This window comes from Saccopteryx bilineata, chromosome 2, assembly GCF_036850765.1.
Source record: "Saccopteryx bilineata isolate mSacBil1 chromosome 2, mSacBil1_pri_phased_curated, whole genome shotgun sequence".
Taxonomy (NCBI): domain Eukaryota; kingdom Metazoa; phylum Chordata; class Mammalia; order Chiroptera; family Emballonuridae; genus Saccopteryx; species Saccopteryx bilineata.
The window spans coordinates 146,215,433-146,239,633 of NC_089491.1; the positions used below are offsets into that span (position 1 = coordinate 146,215,433).

The following is a 24,201-nucleotide window of genomic DNA, read 5'->3' on the forward strand; positions in this document are numbered from 1 at the left end:
GAGGCGGGAGCTTTTGTGACGTCTTGCGTGCGCCGGAAGTTCCTACCTGGAGAACAGCGAAGAGCGGACTAACACATTTACGGAAACTGGCGGTTGCCCAGAGTTGGTGAGCGTGTTTTCCCTTTGTGACATGTAGACTGAGACGCGGGGGACGCGCGGGGGTAGGGGTCGGCGGGCCTGCAGTGCAGGTGGGCGTTTTCCGTGATGTGACTTTGAGTCTCCCGCTGCATTTGACTCTTGCAACAATTACGCCTCTGCGGTTGAGGGAGGACAGACGCAGTGGAGTTTGGAATAAAGGAAAGTGTCAAGTCTGAGATGTTGTTCGCCTTTTTTACTTCCTTAATATACAAAAAGGGGGCTGAAATAGGCAACTTGGATGACCCCATATTAGGTAGGGAGTCGGTAAATAAACTAGATGTGTTTGACGTACCCAGTTCGGTGTTAGGCGCTTTGAAAGCTACAAAAAAGTGTGCAACAGGCATTTTTTTTTTTCTGGTGGCTATCTTAATCTAGTTGGGGAAACAAGATCAACTTGGGGAGACGTGGATTCAGGAATGACTCATGAGTGTTGGTATGGACAAATGTTGAACTTCTTGAGACCTTTTTTCTCCTTGTGAAACTATAATGGGCATACACTGCTTTTTTTCTAAGAGGTTGTATACAGGCCCGTGTTCCTATAGAAAAATCAGAAAATAATGCAAGGTATTTTATACTTAACTTCTACCCACCAGCACACACAGACCAGGCCTCTAACCACTCCATGGAACCCAGAGCCTTTCCTGGAGCCTGCACAATCAATCCAGACTGAAGCCGATGTCTTACAGAGAGACCGAAGTGCAATCCAACCTGGGCGCTGCTGAATTTTGAGAGGCCTGAATGCCTCCGCGTCCACCAGTGGACCGCTGGGATTAATTCTCTTGGCAAACTTGTGGCTAGCCAAAACTACCATGCTTCGCATCCCTGTTATCCTTGGTTACCGCCCAAGATGTAAGCCCCTTTGGTCTTCTACTACACCCTCATCCTCATGCTGCTTTGTGCTTCCCCTTTCTTGATTTAGGCTGTTATTGCTTCTCCCTTCTTTTTTTCTGCATTTCACTTTTTAACACAGCTGTGCTCTCTGAAACCTCTATTGCCTGCTTAATGAACTCTTTTACATATTCAATCACTTTATGGAAATTCTCTTTCATCTCCTAACATTAGCTAACCCTTGGCTTTTCCCTTCAGTCCTTTCAATTGAGTCTTTCTATGACATCTGCTTTTAAGGTCCAGTGATGGCTCTGGCCGTATTGAACTGATTTCACTTCCTTAAAATACTTTGTCTTCCCTCCAGAGTCTTTGCAAAAGTTCTTTCCTCTTTGTGTCATTTATTTTACCTGACCTCTTTCTTGATACTTTCTGCGCCTCCTAAAGATCAGTTTAGCTGTCACTTTCTCTGAGGAGTGTTTCCGGACTTCCCATAGGCAGAGTTAGGTATCCTACCTGTAATGCTGGTTATTGAGACCAGGCAAGTTCTCACTGAATTCCGGCAGACAGTAGAGGAACTGAGGAGCCAGAAAGCATAGGGCCATACCCATTTATTGGAGGCTTGCAAAGATAGGCAAGCGAATAAACAAAAAAGGGAAAGAGCTAATAAAGGAAAACCTGCTTTTCGCAGTGAAGGGCAAGGGCTCAGGACTACTGCACCTTGCAGTGGCAGGAGAGCAATCTGGGAGAATCGCCCAGAGGGAAAGTACCTATAGCCTTGCATAGACCATACACATGGCACTGCCACCTGCTCACGCACTAATTAGGCAAAGTGCTGGTAGCTGGTAAACCAGTGAAAAAGCCTGACACAGCTGTTTTCCACACACAATCATGTGCTAAGTGCCCTCTACTTTCCTTATCATAGCACTTATCTCATGCATCCTAATTGCTTGTCTCTGCTGTTCCTGCTAAGGTAAGCTTTGGGTGAGGGACTGTATTTGTCTTGTTTATTTTGTGATTTATTTTTGTAACTTCAGTGCCTAATAGGCAGTCAGGTACTTATTGAAAGATGGCAGTGCTACAAGGATGCTCGCACAAGTCAAGCAGTTGACTTTCACTCCTGACTTGAACATGTAAGAACCATTCAAAAAGGGTCATCTGCTCAGCTACAGGTCACTGTGGCTATGTAACTGTATGATCCCAGTGTTGCCAGAGCATCCAGTTTTTTCAAGAGAAGTCAGAAATACAGGTTTCTGGTTTTTTTTGAAGGTTTTCTTTCCAGTTTTTAAGTTTTGTCAATGGAATAAAATTTTATTGAAAAAAAACAAACAGGCTAAACACAAGTCATATGTGACCTATCAATCACCAGTTTGGGTTCTGTTTTAAGTGATGTAGGGTTTAGAAATGGGTTTTGTGGAGAGTAATATATTTTGAACTGGGCCTTGATGGATGGTTGGAAGTCGAATGAGAGAATGGAAAGAGGTTCTAGTTTGGGAAATTAGACAACTCCAGGGCAGTGTGTGTTGCTTTGTGGCACAGTGAGGAGGCTGGATGCATGACCCTTCTGGGGAGAACAGGAGGTTAAGTGAAATGATAGGAGGGCGTATGGAGAGAAAAGTTTGGATTTGTGACAATTAATAATCTATTTGAACTCTTAATCAGAGAAACTTCAAGCTATGAATGATGTATTAGCAAAATGAATTGAATTTATTTTTTAAAGGGGGAACTGGGGAGTAAAAGACTGGAAGGATGCTGGCAATTTAAGACTAATATCCATCTAGATGGGAAATAAGATTTAAATTTGTAAATATCATATATAAGCAAATATCTGGTATTTTTGTATACTTGTGTAATTTTAGTTATTTGATCATAATACAATATGGTGGGTCTTATAAAGAAAGTTTCCTTAAAACATTGAAAAGTCAAATAACTTGTGAAACTAGTGGAGAATGTAGTACTTCAACACTGCCAAGTCCCATTATGAAGCAGTCAGTGGTCTCCTTTTCTCTAACCTATTTCTCTTCTAATCCATCTTGTTTACTGCCATCTTCATCTTCTGGAATGACATTTTTCCCCTCACCTTATTTCTAGGCTTAAAAGCCTGCTTTGAACTTCTCTGGTGTTTTGGTATGCTGTGCCATTTAATGCCCTTGAATATATTCTCGCTGTCCTTTCCTATTCTGTTTGTAAAGTGGTGTGATATGATGGAAAGGGCTTGGGCTTAAAATTCATGCAGGCCTGAGTCTGATTCCAGGCTCCCTTTGGCTCTGGAATTTGAGCTTTTCAGAGCCCCCATGTTTGACCTGGAATGGAAGGGACAGTTGCAGAAAAAGCATGATAAAATCCAACACCCATTTATGATAAAAATGCTAAGAAAAATGGGAATAGAGGAAGGATACCTCAATGAAATTAAGGCCGCATATGACAAACCTATAGCCAACATACTCAATGGGCAAAAACTAAATAGGTTTCCTTTAAGATTAGGAACAAGACAGGGATGTCTGCTTTCACCACTGTTAGTCAACATAGTATGGGAAGTCTTAGCCAAAGCCATCAGACAAGAAGGAATAAAAGGCATCCAAATTAGAAAGGAAAAGTAAAACTCATTATTTGCAGCTGACATGATACTGTACATAGAGAACCCTAAAGACTCCACCAGAAATCTACTAGAATTGATAAATGAATTCAGTAAAGTATCAGGATGTAAAATAAATATTCAAAAATCAGTTCCATTTCTATACACCAATAGTGAACTATCAGAAAGGGAAACTAAGAAAACGGTCATATTTACAAGTGCATCAAAATAAAATACCTAGGAATAAATTTAACCAATGATGCAAAAGACCTGTTTTTGGAACATTTTCAGACACTAAAAAAACCCCAAGAAGTGGAAGCATATATCGTGTTCATGAATTGAAAGAATTAACATTATTAAAATGTCCATACTACCTAGAGTAATCTATAGAGTCAGTGCAATTGCTATCAAGATGCCAGTGACATATTTCACAGAACTATAAAAAGTATTCCAGAAATTTATGGCCAATAAATTGACATGAAAAGATGCTCAACGCCACTGTCAAGAAAATTCAAATTAAAACCACAGTGAGATATCACCTCACACCCGTCAGAACGGCTATCAGTAAATCAACAAACATGTTGAAAAGGATGTGGAGAACAGGGAACCCTTGTGCACTGTTAGTGAGAATGCAGACTTGAGCGTACACTGAAGAAAACTGGAGTTTCCTCAAAAAAATTAAAAATGGAACTGCCATATGACTCAGCAGTTCCACTTCTTGGAATAGATCTGAAGAAACCCAAAACTAATTTGAAAGAATATTTGCACTCCCTATATTTATTACAATAGCCAAAATTTGGATGCAGCCCAAGTAGCCATTAGTGGATGAATGGATAAAAAAGCTGTGGTACACTTACATAATGGTATACTATACTACTGTATTTGACCTTAAAAAGGAAGGAAATTACCCTTTGTGACCGCATGGATGGACCTGGAGAGCATTATGCTAAGTGAGATAAGCCAGTCAGAGATAGTCAAGTACTGTATAATTTCACTCATGTGGACTCTAATGAACAAAATAAACTAACAATAAAAATAGAAACAGACGCATAGAAAACAGACTGACAGCTGTCAGAACAGAGGAGGCTTGCAGGGCTTAGTGAAAAAGATGAAGGAATTAGGCAAAACAACAATAAAACCTCACAGACACAGACAACAGTATGGTGTTTACCCCAGGGGAGGGAGCGTAGGGAAGACAATAAGAGAGTAGAGGGATAAATGTTGATGGAAGTAGACTTGACTTGGGGTGGTGAACATAATACAATATACAGAAGATGTATTATAGAATTGTATACCTGAAACCTATCTAATTTTATTAACCAATGTCACCCTAATAACTTCAATTAAAAATATTTTTAAAAATGTATAAAGAGTATAAGAAAAGCTGACTTTTGAGCTGAATAAAGATTAGAGGGTGAAGGCAGATAAGCAGAAGATATTCTAGGCAGGGGAAAAGCATACCAAGGTGTGGTGAGAAATAAAGGCACACTTGGAGAACAAGAAGTAGGTGATGTGTCGAGGTTCTGCAGCGTGTTGGGGAAGTGGTAGGAAGTGAAGCTGGAAAGGCAGGAGCAAGGTCATAAGTCTTTTTCAGGTTTTAGGGTTGAGGCTTCATTCTTTAGGATATGTGAAACACTGAGATTTATTTGTTGTTTATTTATAATTATTTTAGAGAGGAAATGGGAGAGAGAGAGAGAGACAGAAACGTTGATCTTTTCTTGTATGTGCCCTGACTGGGGATCAAACCCCCAACCTTTGCACTTTTGGATGAAGCTCTAACCAACCAAGCTATCTGGACAGGGTGAACCACTGAAAATTTTAAATCAGGTGCCTACAGTTTTCCAGGTGGAGTAGGGGACTGCACAAATGGGAGACCAGTTTTTTTTAGTATTGGGGAGTCCAAAGGCTAGATTAAGGGCATCTGAGCAGACATAGGTGGTAGGGATAGGGAAGTGGAGATACGTATGCTTTATATATTGAGGTGATAGAAATAACTGGGTTTAGTGACTAGATAAATATGAAAAGTTTTGGGTTTTGTATGACTCAGGTTTCCGATTTGAGTCTTTTGGGTACCTGGTGGTGTCATTGGCCAAAATGGGGAAGATGGGAGATAAAGTAGTTGTCTAAGAAGTGAAGACTTGTTTTGGCATTTTGATGGGTAGGTGTCTGTAAGACATCTTCTTGAAAAGACTTAGGAAAAAAGTGGAAATAAAGGAATTATCTATAGGGGCATATTACCAGCTTAAATAAATTCACTTCATGAAAATTGAGCACATACATTGTGCAAATTGTTTTGGTTACTTGTGAACAGCTTAGAGATCCCTGTTCTCATATATATGAAAGTTTATAGTCCTAATAATGAAGGACCAATAATACACATCAGATGTAAATTATATGGTTCTTAGATGATTACTATGAAAAAAATAGGATATTTGCTTTCATGGAAAGGTGATATTAAGAGGGTGACAATGAAAGATAAAGAAGTTAACCATGAAGATACCTATAGAAAAGCATTCTTGGTAGGGAATTGCCAATAAAAAGGCCTGTTGCACATTTAAAGTATGAAGTTAAATGTAACTACCTTTCTATTTACTAATCATGGTTGGCCATCAAAGTAGTTATTAAATTAATATAAAGATTGAAAGGAATGGGTTTGAGGAGGAGGGAAAACTATCCAGAGGGTATTTAATACTGGAAGCTGACTAGAGCAGTGTGCAGAATACATATTTATTATACAATACATTTTTAAATAAAATATGTATTTCCGATGGCTTTAGGCGACCCCTGTGTTTTGGTCGTTCGACCCCCACCGGAGTTGCGACCCACAGGTTGAGAACCGCTGCTCTATAGTCTATGCTGCCACTGTAATCAGTTTGGATAAAATGAACAATAGATCTTTTGCTATCACCTTGCCTGTGGATTCAAAGTGTGAGTGGTTTGATAGAAGGGGTTATTGCCTGTGACTTTCTGTTTTCTCAATTTCTGGGCTACTCTCATTGAGATTTGAACTCTTCTTCTCTGAGCCCTCAGTTGACGTAAACATAAGAATGCCAATAGTCTTTCTTTGTATTTGTATGTAATCATCAAACCGTGTCTTCTGTTGTTTTGTGTTTTTTTTTAAATTTTTATTTATTTATTTTAGAGAGGAGAGAGAAAAGAAGAGAGAGAGAGACAGAGAGGGAGAGAGAGAGATAGAGAGAGAAGGTGGGGAGGAGGTGGAAGCATCAACTCCCATATGTGCCTTGACCAGGCAAGCCCAGGGTTTCAAACCGGCGACCTCAGCATTTCCAGGTCGACGCTTTATCCACTGTGCCACCACAGATCAGGCTGTGTCTTCTGTTTTTTGTTTTTTTTTTTTTTTTAATTTTATTTATTTATTTTTAGAGAGGAGAGAGAGACAGAGAGGGAGAGAGAGGAGAGAGAGACAGAGAGAGAGAAGGGAGGAGGAGCAGGAAGCATCAACTCCCATATGTGCCTTGACCAGGCAAGCCCAGGATTTGGAACCTGCAACCTCAGCATTTCCAGGTTGATGCTTTATCCACTGCGCCACCTGTGTCTTCTGTTTTGAGTTACTAACAGTACAAGTGGCATATGGAATCTTGATACTCTTCTCCCCAATTATATCGCTTTCTTTTTTTTTCTCTCTTTTTTTTTTGCATTTTTCTGAAGCTGGAAACGGGGAGGCAGTCAGACTCCTGCATGCGCCCGACCGGGATCCACCCGGCATGCCCACCAGGGGGCGATGCTCTGCCCATCCAGTGCGTAGCTCTGTTGCGACCAGAGCCACTCTAGCGCCTGGGGCAGAGGCCACAGAGCCATCCCCACTGCCCCGGCCATCTTTGCTCCAAAGGAGCCTTGGCTGCCGGAGGGGAAGAGAGAGACAGAGAGGAAGGAGAGGGGGAGGGGTGGAGAAGCAGATGGGCGCCTCTCCTGTGTGCCCTGGCCGGGAATCGAACCCGGGACTTCTGCACGCCAGGCCGACGCTCTACCACTGAGCCAACTGGCCAGGGCCTATGTCGCTTTCTTAAGGATTAAAGATGTTTAATAACTTATATTCATGGGCGCTAATTATTTTGCTACACCATTCTCTATTTAATTTCACCATTTATATTGTATTCTATTTTTATATTCTTTATTCTGAAAACATGGTAATTTAGATAACAGTGAAGCATTATATTCTGGTATTGGCTGTTTCGTGAAAGGAGAATAGGTATGGTCAGAGGACATTTAAAAATTACATACCTGCAGATTCCGCAAAGATATTTTAGTATACTTACCAGTAAGAGATAACTTAAAAAAATGAAATAATGGTTAAAGGACATTATAGCCTAATATTTATATTTAATTTCTGTTATAGACATTTAAGTGATTTAATTGTTATTTGTAAAGGAAACTAATTTCCTTTTATAAAATTATTCACCATATAAATAGTAATTAATTTTAAAATAAGATCTTTCAAAATTGTCAGCCTTTTAGGTTAAAGAGAATTTATTTACTAAACATTTTTACTTGAAACTAATTCCTGTAGCTCCTTGTGAGGTCAGTATTCCTTTGGCATATCATCAGAGATGGAGTCAAATATGCAAAATTGTTACAGGACTAATTGTAGGACTGAAAATGTGTAACGGTTTTACAATGTCTAGCTGTTTTATGGATACTGTTTGTTTTTAGTAGAAGTTAAGTTCAGTAAACAGCTTGATACCCTACAGAAGTGATAATTCCATTTAGCAAGTGTAGTTGGGAACTTGATGCTAGATAAGTTCACTTTTTCAAAAAATTTTTTTGTGGTAAAATATACATCAAACACACCATTTTAACCATTTTTAAATGTATATAATTGAGTGATATCAAGTGCAGTAACATTGTTGTACAACCATCACCCCCCATTCAACACTTTGCATCTTCCCAAACTGAAACAACTTAACCATTAAATGATAATACCACATCAGATAAGTTTACTTTTTTGTGTGTGCTTCCATATGTTGAGGCATCTCAAGATTTTAGCTCTTGATTTATTTGTTCATATTTAGCTCGTCCACAAATAAGTTTAATTGCTTTTCTGTCACTTGATATATATTGTAGACAATCTTATTTTGAATTTCTCCATGATTATTTATTTTTGCCATGTTCTAGCTGCTTTGTTTCCAATTGCTGGGTTTTCGTCAAAATTGTATACTTTTAATTTCTTTGCTGCTTTCTTTTGTAGCTTTTATAAATTATGGATTAATAGAGTAGAAATATTTTGAGGTAATTGCAGTAAAATTCTTATTTGCTTTCTAAACTGCCTGGCATTAAAAGGCAACTAGATAAGGAATGACATATATACATATTGTCTTATTTCTACATTTTGTTAGGCACTTCACAAAATATCTGTGCAGCAATTAGATGAGCTTATGTGAGCTTGCTCTTTCCATAACAGAGCCCAACTCCTTTATCCTTTGAATTTCATGTAAAGTGGTAGGTAGAACTACAGGCTTGAGTGGATTTAGATTCATTTTTCTTAAAGGTAAGAATATTTCATAGATACATAATTTTCATCATGAATTGCACATTGCCTATTTTATTTTTATTTACTTATTTATTGTATTTTACCTAGGCTAGCTCGTGCACTATATTTATTTTGTGGGAAAGTCATTGAAAAGTTGTTAAATTTTTACCTAGTAAGTTTAATATTTTTTAAGTTTAGAATTTGGAAATTCTTTTAAACAGAGGACCATTTATCACCAATATAACACTAGGGATTTCTAGACTGAGCATATCAAGTGTGTGTGTGTGTGTGTGTGTGTGTGTGTGTGTGTATATATATATATATATATCTTTTTTTTTTAGGCGAGAGGAGGGGAGATAGTGAGGCAGACTCTCTTGCATGTGCCCTGATTGGGATCCACCCAGCCACTCCATCGGGGGCGATGCTTAAATATTGAGCTATCTTTAGTGTCTGGGTTGATGCTTGAATCAAATGAGCCACTGGCTGTGGAAGGGGAAGAGGGAGAAAAGGTGAGGGGAGAAGTAGATGGTTGCTTCTCATGTGTGCCCTGACCGAGAATTGAACCTAGGATGTCCATCTGCTGGGGTGATGCTCTATCCACTGAGCCACTGGCCAGGGCCTGATATTTTAATAATTTTTTATGTGAGACATTTTTTTTTAATGTGAGATATTTTAAAGCCAGTGTTCTTAATATTCTAGATAAAAATGATCTTAAACATCTACTACAATCCTTTCAGAGATAAGAATGAGATGCCTTTGCCTATCCAGTTTTCAATTGGCAAAATTAGAGCTAGAATTCTCTTAACATAATTTTGTTCATATGACAATTAGATAGCCTGTGGTGGTCAAAAATATCTATTTTCAAAGGTATGCTTAAAGGGATTATAATTCTTAATGCCCTTTTGTTTTTATTTTGAGAGTTTTATACAAATAATGAAGGTTTAATTTTTCTCTACTGGTTGGCTTATATAGACACAAATCTTTATGTTTGTATCCCTCCTTCCCTTTTACAGGAGATTGTTGAAAACTTTAAATTTGATTTCCTGAAAAGACTCAAGTAAGTAGTATAGTAGTTATTCTTATATTTTTGTGACAAGCCAGTAAATTTTAGTAATTTAGTATTTTATCTGGTTAATAAACTATATAGTATTTCTCTAGAACTCTTGCAGTTTATTTTTTTCTCATTATGAAATATTATTTTTCCTTATGTTCTCTTTTAGTTCATTAATTATATATTAATTTTGCTATTGATTTATTATGCTTATTGAATACTTTACAGGACTTAAAAACGGTTACTTGTTATAATTGATAATAGAATGTATAAAATATGCAGTGAGAATTTTTTTGAAGGTTTTTAAAATTAAAATATTAAATTTATTGTGTTAACGTGGATTCAAGTGTCTCACTCAGTATAATAGCCTCACCTCCCCCAACAATGTGCCCTCATTACACTCCCTTTGCTGACCTCCCTGTGACTCCCTCCCCACTCTCCCCTCTGGGATTTGCTGCCCTGTTATCTGTATCTATGTGTTATGAATATATAACTTCACTAATCCTTTCACCTTCTCTGATCCTGTCCCCATATCCCCCTTCCCTCTGACAGCTGTTCCTTGGCTCCCTGTGACCCTGCCTCTGCCTCTGTTCTGTTCCTCAGTTCACTGTGTTCATTAGATTCCACATATAAATGAAATCATATGATATTTGTCTTTCTCTGCCTGGCTTATTTCACTTAGCATAATAATTTCCAGGTCCTTCTATGACATTGCAAAAGGTAAGATTTTCTTCTTTTTCACGGCCATGTAGCATTCCATTGTGTATATGTACCACAGGTTTTTTAACTGCTCATCAACTGATGGACACTTGGGCTATTTCCAGATCTTGGCTATTGTAAACAATGTTGCAATAAACATGAGGGTGCATATCTATTTTTTTAATCAATGTTTGGGGATTCTTAGGATATATTTCTAAAAGTAGAATGGCTGGGTCAAAAGGCAGTTAGTTCCATTTTTAATTTTTTGAGGAAACCATACTGTTTTCCACAGTGGCTGCACAAGTCTACATTCCCACCAGCAGTGTAGGAGGGTTCCCTTTCTCCACACCCTCTCCAGCACTTGTGTGTGGATTTGTTAATGAGCCCCATTCTGACTGGTGTGAGGTGGTATCTCATTGTGGTTTTAATTTGCATTTCTCTGATGATTAGTGACATTGAACATTTTTTCATGTCTATTGGCCATCTGTATGTCCTCTTTGGAGAAGTGTCTCTTTAATTCCTTTGCCCTTTTTTTTTTTTTTTTTTTTTTGTTGTTGTATTTTTCTGAGGTTGGAAACGGGGAGGCAGTCAGACAGACTCCTGCATGCGCCCGACCAGGATCCACGTGGCACACCCACCAAGGGGTGATGCTCTGCCCATCTGGGGCGTCGGTCTGTTGCATCCAGAGCCATTCTAGGGCCTGAGGCAGAGGCCACAGAGCCATCCTCAGCGCCCCGGCCAACTTTGCTCCAATGGAGCCTTGACTGCGGGAGGGGAAGAGAGAGAGAGAGAGAGAGAGAGAGAGAGGAAGGAGAGGGGGAGGGGTGGAGAAGCAGATGGGCGCTTCTCCTGTGTGCCCTGGCCGGAAATCGAACCGGGGACTCCTGCACACCAGGCTGACGCTCTACCACTGAGCCAACTGGCCAGGGCCAGCTTTGTCCATTTTTTAAATGGATTGTTTACCTTCCTGGTGTTAAGTTTTAGAAGTTATTTATAAATTTTGGTTATTAAACCCTTATCAGATGTATCAGTGAATATGTTTTCCCATTGTGTGGGTTGTCTTTTTATTTTATTAATGTTGTCTTTTGCTGTGCAAAAGCTTTTTAGTTTGATATAGTCTTATTTGTTTATTTTGTCCTTTATTTTACTTGTCTGTGGAGAGATATCCACAAAAATATTGCTATGAGAGATATCAGAGTTTACTGCCTGTTTTCTTCCAAGATTTGTATGGTTTTGTGACTTACATTGAAGTCTTTTATCCATTTTGAGTTTATTTTCGAGAATAGTGTAAGTTGGTGGTCTAGTTTCATTTTTTTGCATGTAGCTGTCCAATTTTCCCAACACCATTTGTTAAAGAGACTGTATTCCATTGTATAGTCTTGCCTCCTTTGTCAAATATCAATTTACTGTAAAGGTGTGGGTCTGTGTCTGGGTTCTCTGTTCTGTTCCATTGATCTGTATGCCCGTTCTTATGCTAGTACCAAGCTGTTTTGATTACAGTGGCCTTGAGTATAACTTGATATCAAGAAGTGTGATACCAGGCCCTGGCCGGTTGGCTCAGTGGTAGAGCGTCGGCCTGGCGTGTAGAAGTCCCGGGTTCGATTCCCGGCCAGGGCACACAGGAGAGGCGCCCACCTGCTTCTCCACCCCTCCCCCTCTCATTCCTCTCTCTCTCTCTCTTCCCCTCTCTCAGCCGAGGCTCCATTGGAGCAAAGATGGCCCGGGTGCTGGGGATGGCTCCTTGGCCTCTGCCCCAGGTGCTAGAGTGGCTCTGGTCGTGGCAGAGCCACGCCCCCCCCCCCCCCCCCGAGGGGCAGAGCATCGCCCCCTGGTGGCCAGAGCGTCGCCCCCTGGTGGGTGTGCCGAGTGGATCCCGGTCGGATGCATGCGGGAGTCTGTCTGACTGTCTCTCCCCATTTCTAGCTTTGGAAAAATACTAAATAAATAAATAAATAAATAAATAAATAAATAAATAAATAAATAAAAGAACTGTGATACCTCCCACTTATTCTTTATTTTCAAAATTGCTGAGGCTATTTGGGTTATTTTTTTGTTCCATATAAATTTTTGGAACATTTGTTCTAGATCTGTGAAGTATGCCATTGGCATTTTAATAGGAATTGCATTGAATTTATAGATTGCTTTTGGTAGTATAGACACTTTAATGATGCTTATTCTTCCTATCTATGAACACGGTATATACTTCTACTTGTTTTTATCTTCCTCAATTTATGTTTTTAGTGTCATAATTTTCTGAGTACAAGTGTTTTACCTCCATGGTTAAATTTATTCTAGGTACTTTATTTTTTTGTTGTTGCAGTAGTGAAGGGGATTGTTTCCTTAATTTCTCTTTCTGACAGTTTATTGTTGGTGTATAAAAACGCCACTAATTTCTGAATATTAATTTTATATCCTGCTATCTTGCTGAATTTATCAGGTCTAGTAGTTTTTTGACTGAGACATTAGGGTTTTCTATGTATAGTATCATGTCATCAGCAAATAATGACAGTTTCACTGCTTCCTTTCCTGTTTGAGTGCTTTTTATTTCTTCTTGTCTGATTGCTGTGTCTAGGACTTCCAGAACTGTGTTGAATAAAAGTGCTGAAAGGGGGCACCCCTGTCTAATTTCTGATTTTAAGGGGATTTCTTTTAATTTTTGCCCATTGAGTATGATGTTCGCTGTTGGTTTGTCATATATGGCCTTTATTTTGTTGAGGTATGTTCCCTGTATTCCCACTTTGCTAAGAGTTTTGATCATAAATGGGTGCTGGATTTTATCAAATGCTTTTTCTGCATCTATTGAAATAATTATGTGATTTTTATCCCTAAGTTTAGTATGAATCACATTTATTGAGTTACAAATATTGTACCAGCCTTGCCTCCTGGAATAAATCTTACTTGATCATAATGTATGATCCTTTTTTTTTTTTTTTGTATTTTTCTGAAGCTGGAAACGGGGAGAGACAGTCAGACAGACTTCCGCATGCGCCCGACTGGGATCCACCCGGCTCGCCCACCAGGGGCGATGCTCTGCCCCTCTGGGGCGTTGCTCTGCCTCGACCAGAGCCACTCTAGCGCCTGGGGCAGAGGCCAAGCAGCCATCCCCAGCACCTGGGCCGTCTTTGCTCCAGTGGAGCCTTGGCTGCGGGAGGGGAAGAGAGAGACAGAGAGGAAGGAGGGGGTGGGGGTGGAGAAGCAAATGGGCGCTTCTCCTGTGTGCCCTGGCCGGGAATCGAACCGGGTCCCCCGTACGCCAGGCCGACGCTCTACCGCTGAGCCAACCGGCCAGGGCCTGTATGATGTTTTTAATGTATTGCTGGATTGGTTTGCTATTTTGTTGACAATTTTAGCATCTGTGCTCATCATGGATATTGGCCTATAGTTTTCTTTCTTTGTAGTGTGTTTAACTGGTTTGAAATGAGGATGATGCTCGCCTCATAAAATGAGCTTGAAAGTCTTCCCTCCTCTTGAATTTTTTAGAATAGCTTGAGAAGGATGGATCTCAGTTTTTCTTTGAATGTTTGGTAAAATTCACCTTTGAAGCCATTTGGTCTAGGAAGTTTGTTAGCTGGGAATTTTTTGATAACTGTTTCAATTTCATTTGTTGTAATCGGACTATTTAGGTTTTCTTATTCTTCCAGATTGAATTTTGGAAGATTGTATGTTTTTATTAATTTACCATTTCACCCAGGTTGTCCATTTTTTTTGTTATATAAATCTTCACAGTATTTTCTTACAATCCTTTGTATTTCTGTGGTGTCAGTTGTTACTTCTACGTTTTCATTTCTAATTTTATTTATTTTTGATGAGTCTGGGTAAAGGTTTGTTAATCTTGTTTACCTTTTCAAAGAGCCAACTCTTGTTTTTATTGATCTTTTGTATTATTTTTTTAGCCTCTGTGTCAGGCTAAAAAAACTTCTACTCTGATCTTTATTATTTCCTTCTTTCTACTTCCTCTGGGCTTTATTTGTTGTTTTCTTTCTAGTTCTTTTAGGTGCAGGGTTATGTTGTATATTTGAGCTTCCTCTTATTTATTTTAATTTGTTTCAAAGAAATTTTTTATTTTTTCTTTGATCTCATTGCTAACTCATTCATTATTTAATAATATGCTATTTAGCCTTAGTGTGTTTGTTTTTCCATTTTTCTATTGTAGTTGATTTCTAGTTTCATGTGGTTGTGATCAGAGAGGATGCTTGATATGATTTTTGTCCCCTTAAATTTATTGAGACTTGCGTCGGCCTAGCGTGCGGAGGACCTGGGTTCGATTCCCGGCCAGGGCACACAGGAGAAGCGCCCATTTGCTTCTCCACCCCTCCGCCGTGCCTTCCTCTCTGTCTCTCTCTTCCCCTCCCGCAGCCAAGGCTCCATTGGAGCAAAGATGGCCCGGGCGCTGGGGATGGCTCTGTGGCCTCTGCCCCAGGCGCTAGAGTGGCTCTGGTCGCAACATGGCGACGCCCAGGATGGGCAGAGCATCGCCCCCTGGTGGGCAGAGCGTCGCCCCCTGGTGGGCGTGCCGGGTGGATCCCGGTTGGGCGCATGCGGGAGTCTGTCTGACTGTCTCTCCCTGTTTCCAGCTTCAGAAAAATGCAAAAAAAAAAAAAAAAAATTTATTGAGACTTGTTTTATGTCCTAACGTGGTCTGTCTATTCTAGAAAGTGTATACCATGAACACTTAAAAAGAGTATATATTCTGCTGCTTTGGGGTGAAAGGTTCTGAAGATATCAGTTAAACCCAGTTGGTTTAGTGTGTCTTTTAAGGGTGCTGTTATTTTAATTTTCTCTCTGGGGGATCTATCCATTGATATTAGTGGGATATTAAAATCCGCTATTATAATATTGCTGTTGATCTCGCCCTTTATGTCCATCAAAATCTGTTTTATGTATTTAGGTGCTCCTATAATAGGTACATAGATATTCATAACGGTTATATCTTCCTGTTGGATTGCTCCCTTTATTATGGTGTAATGACCTTCTTTGTCGTACTATAGCCTTTGTATTAATGGCTGTTTTGTCAGATATACATATTGCTACCACAGCTTTTTTTTTTTCATTTCCATTTTTCTTTTTTTTTTTTTTTACAGAACCCCGAACTAGTGGGCTATCATCTTTAATCCTATCTTGCACCCAGTGGGCAAGAAATACACACACTGGGCTCCAAAACCCACTCACATTCAATGCTCACAAAGCTACTGACTTATCCGAGTTTCCTAGAATCAATGATTTCTAGCTCACCAGACTTATTCACCACTGTTCCCCATCTCTTTCCTTGTCCCTGCACAAGCTCTGCACTAACTGGCTTCTCCCTCAGCACTCCACCATCTTGGCTGCTTCTCCTGGCCTCCTCCATGTGGCCTTTCTCTGCTCTGCTCTCTAATGCTAATCTCAGGAACTGCTTTCATTTCCATTTTTATGAAATACTTTTTCCAAACCTTCATTTTCAGTCTGTGTGTATCTTTTGTTCTGAGGTGGGTCTCTTGTAGACAGCATATGTACAGGTCCTGTTTTCTTAATCATGAAGCTACCCTATGTCTTTTGATTGGAGCATTTAATCCATTTACATTTAAGATTATTATTGATATGTACTTATTTTTTGCCATTTCTTTGAATTTACAATCCTCTTTCTCTCAATTTCTTTTTTCCTTTTTTTTTTTTAATTTTATTTATTAATTTTAGAGAGGTGAGAAGGAGAGAGCAACAGAAAGGGAGAGAGAGAAGGGGGAGGAGCAGGAAGCATCAACTACCATATGTGCCTTGACCTGGTAAGCCTGGGGTTTTGAATCAGCGACCTCAGCATTCCTGGTGGATGCCTTATCCACGGTGCCACCACAGGTCAGGCCCTTTATTTTTATAGTCTGCTCTTTAACATTTTTTGCAGTATTGGTTTGGTTGTAATGAATTCCTAAGTCTTTTCTTTTTTGGGTTTTTTTTTTTTTTTTTTTTTAATGTATTTCTCTGAAGTTGGAAACAGGGAGGCAGTCAGACAGACTCCCGCATACGCCCGACCGGGATCCACCTGGCATGCCCACCAGGGGGCGATGCTCTGCCCATCCAGGGCATCGCTCTGTTGCAACCGGAGCCATTCTAGTGCCTGAGGCAGAGGCCACAGAGCCATCCTCAGCGCCTGGGCCAACTTTTGCTCCAGTGGGGCCTTGGCTGTGGGAGGGGAAGAGAGAGACAGAGAGGAAGGAGAGGGGGAGGGGTGGAGAAGCAGATGGGCGCTTCTCCTGTGTGCCCTGACCAGGAATCGAACCCGGGACTCCTGCACGCCAGGCTGACACTCTACCACTGAGCCAAGCGGCCAGGGCCCTTAAGTCTTTTCTTGTCTGGGAAGCTCTTTATTTTTTCTTCAATTTTAAACGATAGCCTTGCTGGATAAAGTAGTCTTGGCTGTAGCTTCTTGTCTTGCATCATTTTGAATATTTCTTGCCAATCTCTTCTGGCCTCAAGTGTTTCTGTTGAAGTCAGATGTCATCCTTATGGGGGCTCCTCTGTAGGTAATTAACTGCTTTTCTTTTGCAGCTTTTTGTGTTTTTTCTTAGTCTCTTAAATTTGGCATTTTCATTATGACATGTCTTGGAGTGGGTTTCTTTGAGTTCACCTTTAATGGGACTCTGCTTCTTGAGCGTGTATGACTTTTTCCTTCATAAATATAGGGAAATTTTCATCTATGATTTCTTCAAATAGGTTCTCTATCCCTTGTTCATTTTCTTCTCCTTCAGGAACCCCTATCATACAGATGTTGTTTCTCTTCGTGTTGTTGCAGAGGTCTCTTCGAGTTTATCAGTGTTTTTGAGCCTTTTTTTTTTCTGCTCTGCTTCTGTGCTTACATTTATCTTGTCCTCTAAATCACTGATTCGATCCTCTGCTTCATCCAATTCTGGTGTTGATTCCTTCTAGTGCAGCCTTCATTTCTGATACTGTATTTGTCATTTCTGACTAGTTCTTTTTTATAATTTCAGTGTCCTTTTTGATGCTTGCTATCTTTTTAAGTTCTCATTGTGATCATCCGTTGTTGCTTTAAGATCCTTTAGAATCCTGGAAATCATTTTAAATTCTGCATCTGGTAGTTTGGTTACTTCCATTTTATTTAGTTCTTTTTCTGGGGATTTCTCTTGTTGATTTATTTGGGTCATGTTTCTTTGCCCATTTCATCTGTATATTAGGAAATGCTGTCTGACTTTGAATTTGTTGTGGTGTCTTTATGAGGAAGATGGGCTCAGTGGTACTGACATCCAGGTCACCTGAGTTTCTTGCTCTAGGATTGCTTCTTGATGGTGATATTTATCCTCCTGTTGTATGTGGGTATTGAATGCAGTTGGTCCTTTCATGGGTGTGGTTATCCCTTCAGGCTGGCTGGCTCTAAGGGTAAACCTTGATCATGTGTAATAGATCCTGCAATGTCTGTTCTGTTGGGTGTACTTATTCTGTGCAGTGTCTGGTGCCTGCTGGACTGCTCCTTTGGGTTTATTGCTTGTATAGCAAGCATTGGTGCTGTCTGCCACCAGCTGCTGGTTGTGTTGGTTTTGGGTCTTCTTGGGTTGCTATTAGCCATTGTTTGTAACCTGCTGTGGACTACTTGTCTGGAGCTATTGCTCTGTTCACTGTGTCTGTGTTTTCCGTGCTTGGGTGGTGGTATGGGAAGGGTCAGCCTCTGAATAAGGATCAGCTTTTTCCTGCTTAGAGATGACAGCAGCTCCGTAACAGCCCCAAACTTCGTAAGATTTGTCTCCACTTTTCAGCTCCTCCATTTCTAGCAGCTGTGGGGTCTTCCCACAGAGTCTTCTGTAGAAAAACTGTAGTGTGGGCTCAGACTGGCCTCACCCAACCAACCATTCTACAGGTTGTATGCATGGTGGGTTAGGGCAGTTGAGTTTGGGGATCCACTGTTAGTGGGACCCCCTACTTTAGGGGTCTCTTGGTCAGGAGCTCAGTACAGGAAATGTGGCTCCTACTCCACAGCCTAATTCCTCAGCCACTGCTGGATACTCACATTTTATTTCTTCTCAGCAAGGTGAACAGCAAGTTTAGATTGGGTAGGGCTGGTAGACTCCTCTGCAGTTCTTCCAGCTGGTGAGCCACTGGCCTCAGGGAGAAATACTGAGAGAGACCCCTCTGAGGCTGATTTTGCTTTATCAGAAAGTGGCTAAGCCCCTATTTTGGACCGAACAATAGGCTCACAGGGACTCACACTTTGAATGTCCATGCTCCAATCCTCTCTCCCTTCTCCATGTGGAATCTAGCCCAGCAAGACAGGATATCCAGCATCCAGACCTGGGTAGTCTGCCACCAGCTGCTGGTTGTGTTAGTTTTGGGTCTTCTTGGGTTTCTATTAGCCATTGTTTGTAACCTGCTGTGGACTACTTGTCTGGAGCTATTGCTCTGTTCACTGTGTCTGTGTTTTCCGTGCTTGGGTGGTGGTATGGGAAGGGTCAGCCTCTGAATAAGGATCAGTTTTGTGATCCTTATTCTGTGAAGGAATACCCTGTGAAGCTCTACCCTGTCCAATGTTCATGAGCCACTGTACTGGTGCTGATCTCAGAAAGTGGAATTTGCCCCCGCTGGTCCCAGTGTAATGAGCCCTCCCTTGGGACACTCCACCAGCAAGAGTTGTTATTATTAGTTCCTGAACTGATTCTCTCCACTGCTAGCCGCTGGTTGTGCCAGCCCTTACCCTTTCTGGAGGGAACCTGGTGCAGACCAGTGGGGAACACTGTCCGTGACTGGCCCTCAGCAATCTTCTTGGAGCTTCAATCAATCCAGAGATTGTGGCTGCCTTTGCTGGGCCCAGGTGTACATGGAAGTACCAACCCGCACACCTAGGCTGGCTTTTACCCACCCTGGGCTGGGCCCCGGGGGGTGGGGGGAGGTCAGGTCTGCAGAAGGCCCACGTTCACTGCATTGCAACCCCACCTCCTGCTGCCTCTGCTGGCTGCTTGTTGGGTTTGGCCACTGATAAAATCTATGATTGAATCTAGAGACTAGGGCAGTTCAGGGATTAGGAAAAGTGGGTGTGGCTCTGGCCCCTTGCCTTAGGTTTCAGTCTGTCCAGTAGTGTGTGGTCCCCGTGAGTACATGGATATTACCTCTGAGACCCAGAGATGTGGTCTGCCCATATTCTGGACAGTTCCTTTTTTTTTTTTTTTTTTTTTTTGTATTTTTCTGAAGCTAGAAATGGGGAGAGACAGTCAGACAAACTCCCACATGCCCCCGACCAGGATCCACCTGGCACGCCCACCAGGGGGCGATGCTCTGCCCCTCCGGGGTGTCACTTTGTTGTGACCAAAGCCCCTCTAGCGCCTGGGGCAGAGGCCAAGGAGCCATCCCTAGCGCCCGGGCCATCTTTGCTCCAGTGGAGCCTCGGCTGCGGGAGGGGAAAGAGAGACAGAGAGGAAGGAGAGGGAGAGGGGTGGAGAAGCAGATGGGCGCTTCTCCTATGTGCCCTGGCCGGGAATTGAACCCGGGACTTCTGCACGCCAGGCCGACGCTCTACCACTGAGCCAACCGGCCAGGACCTATTCTGGACAGTTTCTACTGAGTCTTCTCTGAGGCAGAAGCACCAGTCATAGACTCAGGAGCATGCGGGGTGGGTGGTGAACCAGCCTCAATGCCAGAAAACTGAGTCACTTATGGCCCCCTGCTTCCTGGCTTACTTCTCAGAACAGCCCAGTCTCCACGGGGGTGGGAGGGGCAAGTGGGGTATCCGAGGGTGGGGCAGTTGCTTTTCCTCAGGCTGATGCTGCACAGAGGGGACTGCTCCATTCAAGAAAGATAGAAAGTTCAGTATTGGAGAATGACTCAGCACAGGGGTACTGGTGACCATTGCCCATGATGTCTCTCCCTGGGCCATCAACTTTACTCTACTCATGCAACTCCAGTCCTCTCAGCCCTCTTTCCTCTGGAACCACGGGTAAGTGGTTATGAATGAGATTTTCTTTGCTGGCCCTTTAAGACAGAGCCTGCGTCTCTGAGAGCTTGGTCTCTTTCTTGCAAACAGCAACCTCAGCTCTTTCCCCAGCCAAATGCTATGGGCACCTCTTCTAGGCTCTGGGGCTCTAGGTTGGGTTTTGAGCCTGGGGCTTAGGACCCTCCTCTCTCAGGGCGATCCTCTCTGCGGTGAGAGCCCCACTGGATCTTCCACCTCGCTTAGTCCTGGGACAGGGGCAGCCCTTTCCAGGTCTCTGCCCTTCCTACCAGTCTCAGTGTGGTTTCTTCTGTGATCCTTGGTTATAGACTCCTTTTAGTCCAAAGTTGGCTTTTCAAGGTGATTGTTCTTAAATTAAGTTGTAATCCAATTTGATCCTGGAAGGTGGCAATTGGAACATCCACCTACTCCATCACTGTCTTGGAATATTCTGCAGTGGAAATACTCTCCTATGTCCCAGTTACTTTGTTCGTCCCAGAGCAGGCAAAGTGGCAGTCTCTTGCTTATATTCCCAGAAATAGTCTGTGCAGATACATATATATTTATATTTTGCCCTTTTATTTTCCAGAAGTGGCAGCATATTAATCTGCCCCAGTCTTTCTCTAACAGGGTTACTTTTCTTTGAGATGGTTTGCATAATATTTCTATACTTGAATGTATAATACTTTAATCTGTGCCCTGCTGATGGACATTTTAGGTTGCTTTTAATCTTTGCTGTGCACATTTGCAACTATACGTACGTAGAAGTGAGTTGTCAGGTCAAAGTGCATGTTCATTTAACATTTTCAGTAGATATTGCCAAATTTTTCATAGTTTGTACCAAAGTATACTTTCTTCATTAATGTATTAGAGTGTTGCTCTTTGTACTCTCATTAAAGCAGTTTGTTTTCTGTAGGGCTTTGGATGAAAATTACTACTCCATTATACTTTTACTTTTCATCTTTGTTTTACAGAAAGTTGAGCATGTTTTCAAAAGGTTGAGCCATTGTATTTGCTTTTTTGTGAAATGTCATTATTTTAAATGTTTGTTTTTCTTTTAAGTGGATAATTTTTTTCCCCTGTGGTATGATTTCAAGTTGTCACTGTTACTGTTTCTCTGTACTTTATCTTAAATAGGAGAAAACCTAATTCTTTAGACTGAAACCTTTGTTGGGTTCATTAAAGGTAGGAATAGCCATAATGTTGACCAACTTTTCCTTTTAAGCTTCCATCAATTCTTGTACTTTATAGAGTGGTTACTTTGAAATAACATTGCCTGATTATAGACTGAGAATTTAGGTTGATTTATGCATAATGTTAAAAGCTAATTTGTAACTGGAAGAGATTAGAGTTTTCCTAGGTTAGTTTCTTTGGTCAGTGAAATTATTTTATTGGTTTTATTAAAAAATATAGGTTTCTTTTTACAAAGAAAATTAAGGTTGTTTATACTGTGATAATGTCAAAATTATTGCTCTTATTTTCCAGCCTTTATTTCTTAGCCTGCATTAACCAAACTATTAGAATTCTATATGATACTGCCAGAATGGGATGACTATTACTTTTTTTGCCTTCTTAGTAAGCACAGTAAAGAGCCACCAAAAATCTTTAGACATATGTCTTCTCTGCAATATTTTACTTCACAAATGAGTTGACTGTGCATTTGAACTGTTGCTCTATTTTGTGTGTGAAAATGCCCTAACTTAGTAGCTGTCCCATTTTACTTCTTTCTCATGATAGTCCACAGTTCTGGCTCAGAACCTGCTCTGTGATTATTACACTCTCTCTTGGTTCTGCCTGTTAACTATTTGTCATCTACTCTAGGGCTGTCAAGCTACTGCCTCTAGGCCACCTGCCTGTTTTTGTAAGAAAATTTTATTGGAACATGGCCACACCCATACATTATGTACATTGCCTATGGCTGCTTTCATATTGTAATAATAGAATTGAGTAGTTGTGACAGAGACCTGTGAACTGCAGGGCCAATAATATTTATCTGGTTCTTTACAAAAAATTTGCCAACCGCTGATTTACTGTCTTGCCATTTCATATCAATGACCTTCGGGGTGTTTCCTGCAGCCTCTTCTCATCTTTCCTGTTTGCCTCTTAGCCTGTCTTCTGCCTGTTCACAGATTATTTTCCTCTGGACTCGGTAATGTTTGTTTGTTTGTTTATTTATTTATTTATTTATTTATTTTAGAGAGGAGGGGGGAGATAGAGAGAGAGAGAAGTGGGAGGAGCAGGAAGCATCAACTCCCATATATGCCTTGACCAGGCAAGCCAGGGTTTTGAACCGGCAACCTCAGTGTTTCCAGGTTGACGCTTTATTCACTATGCCACCACAGGTCAGGCTGGACTCGGTAATGTTTTGTATTAGCCTCTACCCGGAATGTGTCAGCTCCCAAAGTAGGAAGCTTCTCTCTGCATTCCAAACGTGAAAAATGCTGACAGAACTTTTATTTCAATTTCAAATTTTATGAGGATGCCTTTGTATTAAAATCAATTTATAGCTTTCAAAACACAATCAAGAGTGGTCTGTGTGTCAAAGGTGTTTTTTATAGGACTGTTTATTTAACATTTTTTTTCCAGTTAAAGTCAGTATTAAACATAAACAGAGAACTTCTAAGAATGTAAAAAAGCAAAAAGCTAATGTTATATAAACCATCACCAAGAAATAGTAGCTTTGCCGATCAGCTTTTAAAACTATCTGTGAATCTTTTCTAAATTTTACTGTATGAGAATGAAGACCACAAGAAATATTTGTGGTCTATGGATCTTCTTCCCACCCTGGTTAGGGAAAAAAGCTTGAATAACTTTAGAAATTGAAGGAAGATAGGACTTTTTTTTAAAGGAAAATTTCAAAATTGATTGGAAGAAAACTGCCTTATTCACTCTTTTTTTCTTTTGGTCATTTACCGTATTTCCCCATGTATAAGACACACCTTTTTTCAAGAAATTTGGGGTCTAAAAACTGGGTGCATCTTATACAGTGGTTGTAGATTTTTTTTACTTGGCATTTCCTACTTTTTTATGCTTGTTTTCTTTCCCCCCCATTATTGAAGCCAGTGATTTGTCATCAGACACTAATGAGGACAAGCTAATGGATGGGAGTTTTGACAGTGATGAGGAGTTGTATGAATTTTATTTTTTTCTTTTTTTTTTTTTTCATTTTTCTGAAGCTGGAAACAGGGAGAGACAGACAGACTCCCGCATGCGCCCGACCGGGATCCACCCGGCACGCCCACCAGGGGCGAGGCTCTGCCCACCAGGGGGCAATGCTCTGCCCATCCTGGGCGTCGCCATGTTGCGACCAGAGCCACTCTAGCGCCTGAGGCAGAGGCCACAGAGCCATCCCCAGCGCCCGGGCCATCTTTGCTCCAACGGAGCCTGGGCTGCGGGAGGGGAAGAGAGAGACAGAGAGGAAAGCGCGGGCGGAGGGGTGGAGAAGCAAATGGGCGCTTCTCCTGTGTGCCCTGGCCGGGAATCGAACCCGGGTCCTCCGCACGCTAGGCCGACGCTCTACCGCT

General features: G+C 41.2%; 1 protein-coding gene across 9 annotated transcripts in view; it reads left to right on the forward strand.

The window, feature by feature from the left end:
• Positions 1-4: 4 nt before the first annotated feature.
• Positions 5-24,201, forward strand: part of PPHLN1 (periphilin 1) — a 185,469-nt gene continuing 161,272 nt past the window's right edge. For 4 of the 9 annotated variants that reach the window (XM_066258132.1, XM_066258135.1, XM_066258137.1 and 1 more), the window contains exons 1-2: positions 21-106; positions 732-987. In XM_066258132.1, the coding sequence (XP_066114229.1) occupies positions 948-987 (40 nt within the window). In that variant the 5' untranslated portion in view covers positions 21-106; positions 732-947. Of the gene's footprint in view, positions 107-731; positions 988-10,039; positions 10,084-24,201 lie in introns of all 9 variants that reach the window. The other 5 variants (XM_066258133.1, XM_066258139.1, XM_066258134.1 and 2 more) reach the window with 4 other exon arrangements.